This window comes from Bidens hawaiensis, unplaced genomic scaffold (genome assembly GCF_021521415.1).
Source record: "Bidens hawaiensis isolate Kalapana, Puna unplaced genomic scaffold, B.hawaiensis_p1.1 tig00023714_1, whole genome shotgun sequence".
In the NCBI taxonomy this organism is placed as follows: domain Eukaryota; kingdom Viridiplantae; phylum Streptophyta; class Magnoliopsida; order Asterales; family Asteraceae; genus Bidens; species Bidens hawaiensis.
In genome coordinates, this window is record NW_027493728.1 from 7,181 (window position 1) to 11,987 (window position 4,807).

The 4,807-nt window shown below is 35.2% G+C and overlaps 1 protein-coding gene across 1 annotated transcript; it reads left to right on the top strand.

Annotated features, from left to right (window-relative positions):
- Nucleotides 1-367: 367 nt before the first annotated feature.
- On the top strand, nucleotides 368-3,056 carry LOC143567931 (clavaminate synthase-like protein At3g21360). The gene is made up of 3 exons (XM_077054206.1): nucleotides 368-756; nucleotides 1,759-2,012; nucleotides 2,482-3,056. The coding sequence occupies exons 1-3, from the start codon at nucleotides 388-390 to the stop codon at nucleotides 2,837-2,839; spliced, it is 981 nt and encodes a 326-aa protein (XP_076910321.1). The 5' UTR covers nucleotides 368-387; the 3' UTR covers nucleotides 2,840-3,056.
- Nucleotides 3,057-4,807: the final 1,751 nt, after the last annotated feature.

The following is a 4,807-nucleotide window of genomic DNA, read 5'->3' on the forward strand; positions in this document are numbered from 1 at the left end:
TCTTGTGTAACACCCCCCCCCCTCCCCGGGCGATGAAAGGGGGGGGGGCGAGAAATACTCCTCGCCTGATCTTGTGTGTGTGTTTATTAATATTGTGTGTGTGTGTGTTATGTATGTATGGGGTTACAACACCATTATACCCCGAAAACTAAAACCCACCCTTAGCTGGTTGAGCGTCACATGACGTAAATCGCTCTTTTTTATAGTCCATCCACTACACATAGCCTAAGAGTCTAAGATGTTATATAACTTTATATATTAAAATACACGTTCCACTATTCCATGAGACGTGTTACACTTTTGCGTTTACTTCCATCTTTGAACTCCTCTATATACAATATATCAATATCAATGTAACACTTGAACTTGAACCAATATTCATTCCAAATGGCCACCGGAAAATTCTTCCGAGAAGTCGTGTTACCGGAGCAAAAGCTTCAAAACGACAACGTACTTTTCCCGACAGTATTATCACCCACCTCTTCCGCTTCAGTAACACTCGCGGCTTTTGAACATGCAATCAAATCCCATAAACCATGGCTAGAGTCACTTCTAGTTAACAGTGGGGCTATTTTGTTTAGAGGTTTCCCAGTTATATCACCTTCCGACTTCAACGATGTCATCGAAGCTTTCGGCTTCCCAGAATTCCCATATGTTGGTGGTCGAGCCTATCGAAAACAAGTCGTTGGCCGGGTTTATACGGCGAATGAGAGTCCTTTAGATAAGGAAGTTCCTTTCCATCATGAGATGGCTTACGTAAGTTCGTTTTAAGTGACTTTAACTTACCAGAGCTCGAGCTCGGCTAGCGAGTCATTTTTATTAACAAAATATTTAATTTATATATGCTTTTAGTGATTTTTAGAATTTTAATAAAGTCATTAGACGAGAGTCTAAGCCTGGCTTGAGCTCGACTGTGAGGTGTGAAATGAATACATACAAGTTTACAAGTTCAAAAGAAGTATACTTTAAAAATACACATGACTCATTAAGGTTTGACGAGCCTGAACGAGCATACTGTATAAGGCTCAAGCTCGTGCTTGATAACTAAGTGAGCTTTAATTGAGGCTCAAGCTAGAAAAAAAACTTGGTTTGTTTCGAGCTTTTTATCGATCCGATCTCGAGTAGCTAACTAGTGGCTTGAATCGTTTGCACCCTAGGTGCACAGTTGGTTTTGGGCTAAAACCGACCAAAACCCAAAATTTAGGTGTTTGAATTTTTGAAAACCGTCTGGTTTTTATTTCGATTTCGGTTTTGTCATCTGTGTTTGCAATTTGGGGACAAAAAGAAGTTGGTCCAAAATAATAAATTTTGGCATAAATATTTTTATTTATTTATTATTATACATTTGGGATAATATATTTGGGTTTGAGCATTTAATAACTTATTACAATTACTTAAAACTTAGTATAAAGAAACTAAAAAACTATAAATTTGGTTTGGTTTATTTGCTAAAATATAAAGAAACGAAAAGATAAAACCAAACCATCGGTTATTGTTTTGATTCGGTTTTTTGGGTTTCATACACAGCCTTCTTGGTATAATTTTCACGTCTATTTTGTGGTCTTAAGTTCGATAAGTATTAGGGCATGTTTGGGATTGCTTCTTTAAAATGCTTTTTGTTTTTTGGAGAGACAAAATGTCCAAAATGTCCATCCAAAAGCACCTAAAAGCATCAAATTGGTGTTTCCGTATTACCATTTATATATCTTTTGTGTTTCTGCTCTACGTCATACCTGAACATAGTTGAGCTTATAACAGGTTCCAAAATCCCCCACCAAGTTATTTTTCTTTTGCGAAGAAGAACCCGAAGAAGGTGGAGAAACACCGATCGTTTTGAGTCATATCATATATGAAAAGATGAAAGAAAGACACCCGGAATTCGTTGCACACCTCGAGGATCATGGATTAACATATATAAACCTAGCAGGCGAGGAGGACGATCCAACATCCGTCACAGGTAGTAGTTGGAAGACCGCATACAAAACTAATGATAAGAATATTGCCGAGGAAAGGTGTGTCTTATTATCTTTGCAATAAACCGTCCTTAACATGTTTGTGGTATCGATAGGCCTGTAAATGAACCTGGCAGTTCACAAACATAAATGAACATATATGGACAAATGTAAATGAACACAAACAAATATTAATGAACATATATAAACGCACTTAAATGAACACAAATGAACAAATATAAAACCATTAAGCAGCTAACTCTTCAGGATAATGTTTAATTACTTGCTATTAATATGTAAACGAACATAAACAAATGGGCATAAATAAACGAACATATATGAATGTTCACGGACATAAATGAAAGAACGAAACATGTTTCCATGTTCGTTAGTTTAATTAAACGAACACAAATTTTGTGTTCATGTTCGTCCGTTTATTCAACAAACGAACTTCCCGTCAAACAGTTCACCGAACATTCGGTTCGTTTACAGGCCTACTTATCAAGTAATGATAATGGTGTAATAATAGGGCGGCAAAGGTGGGAACAAAGCTAGAATGGATTGGTAACACTGCAAAAGCAATAACAGGTCCGGTTCCAGCGATCAGGTATGATGAGGCGAGTGGGAGGAAAACATGGTTTAATAGCCTTGTGGTTACTTGTAGTGTTGGGACGAGTGAGAGGAAGAATACATGGGTGGAGTTGGGTAATGGTGGCCCGGTGGATGATGATGTTGTGAAAGATTTGTTGCGAATCTTGAAAGAAGAATGTGTTGCGATACCTTGGAAGAATGGGGATGTTCTTTTGGTTAACAATATGACGGTTCTTCATAGCCGACGACCACTAATAAAGCCTCCTCGTCGGACACTGGCTTCCCTATGCAAGTGATTTAATGATTTTTGTAAGAAAATGTTGTCATAAGACATAAATAAATGTTGTAGTATTGGAATGTTAGTGCAAAACATGTATTAGTTTGTTGTGTGTTACTATTCAAGAATTATATTATTACTTAGGACATATACTTTACCAATACAACTAAAAGACTATGTATTATGCTAAAGATCTTACATTTGTTGCATGCTTACTGAAGTCACCTACAATCTTGAATAAAACTGAACCGAAATCGAATAAAGCTTAATCGAATTACTAATTAAATTTTGAGTTAAGTTTTTTAAATCTATACTATAATGCCCGACACTACTAGACAATAGGGTTTTTGTGACCGCATATTCAGTCACAAAACGGTTGCAATTGTCTTGTTGCCAGCAATTTGCGAAGCCTTTCACGACTTATAAGAAGTTTACGTTGGTGTGCCTATTTTCGTGAGAAAATAAGACGCCAAAACATATATATTAAAAGCGCAAAAACTACATATCATTGCATGTGATTTTGAAAACATTTCCTCACAAATTTTACATGACACAAATTAAACAGGTTGAGTATCATATATAACCAGTCAATTATTAGACAAGTCACGTTTAACTGAATGAGTCGTATTCAGGTCATCTTCACCTTATCTTGTAAATACTTCTCAATCCTACTTTCATTTCTTGAGCTCTAACAAGTTATAAGGGTCACTTTTATTTATCTTACACAACTACCCATTTTGGAAAAAACCTATTAGTGATTAAATCAAATCAAATTTAATATTTGAATAATTAATAATAATTTAATATTATAATAATAATAATAGTATATCTAGTCATAACTATCAAAGATCAGGAAAATTTTAACCTAACACGTTTCTTTGTGGGTCGAAATATATACTAGTTTCAAACTCATGAATCGAGAAGCCCAAAGTAACATCTAGCTAGGAACAAAATACGTAACAAACAAGCTCGGATATTTTATCACGTTAATGGCGGACCTAGGATTTCTTTTCATGGGAACGTTCGTGACGCAAATTTTTTTATTTTGGGGTGTGGGTGGTGGTGGTTGAGGGGGGGGGGAGGATTAGGGGGGTCATTATTTTTACGTACAAATAACACTATTTATCATTCATATAATTAACCCTTTATTTTATTTTATAACACAATAAACTTTTTTAAAAAATAAAACAAACAATATCACATCAAACATCACCATCACATTATCACATATGAAAGGTAAACGCTTTTTGAATTACAAAACCCAGTCTTTTAAAAACTACATTGATATATGCAATTACTACCAACAATATAACAACTAGGACTAGACACTACACCCATTTAGCCTACGAGTGTTGCTAAGTTCGCATGTCTTGTTTGGACCCGTTTTCTTAGTTGGTAAGTCGATTTAGATCGAAGCACATTAAATCCTCATGTTCGTTTATCGCTTTTCATTTGTGTTCAGTTAGTGTGTGTGTAGATTCTAACAAATACATATATTGTAGCGTATTTTATGTTTATTTCTATTTGAGAAAAACACTATGTATTCAGACTATGACAGGGTTTAAAGAAATTTGCCGTTTAGATAAAAAAAATCAAGCACATTCTATTAACGGCCACCTAGCTAGAATCAAATGAACATAACGAGTTGATTCTTTTAGTACATAGTGAGCTTAGGTCGATATAATCAATCTCAACATATGTAATATATAATGATTTCTCCCAACTTCTAGCTAAGATATAGGCATCTAAATGCCCACTAAAGCTTGTCAAAAGTGACCATTATTAATCGTTACACTTGTCTATTAAGTTATTAAAATTATGAGGTGTATTGGTTTTTGTTAATCCCATTTATCATCTTTTGGTTGTCGTCGGTCCCAACTAATGAATTGATTGTTGGCGGTCTCATCTTTCAATGTATTTGTTCCAACGGTCTGTGACTAACAAATTATAACGATGTTAGTTGCAGGTCGATGGAAAAACGTTTTTG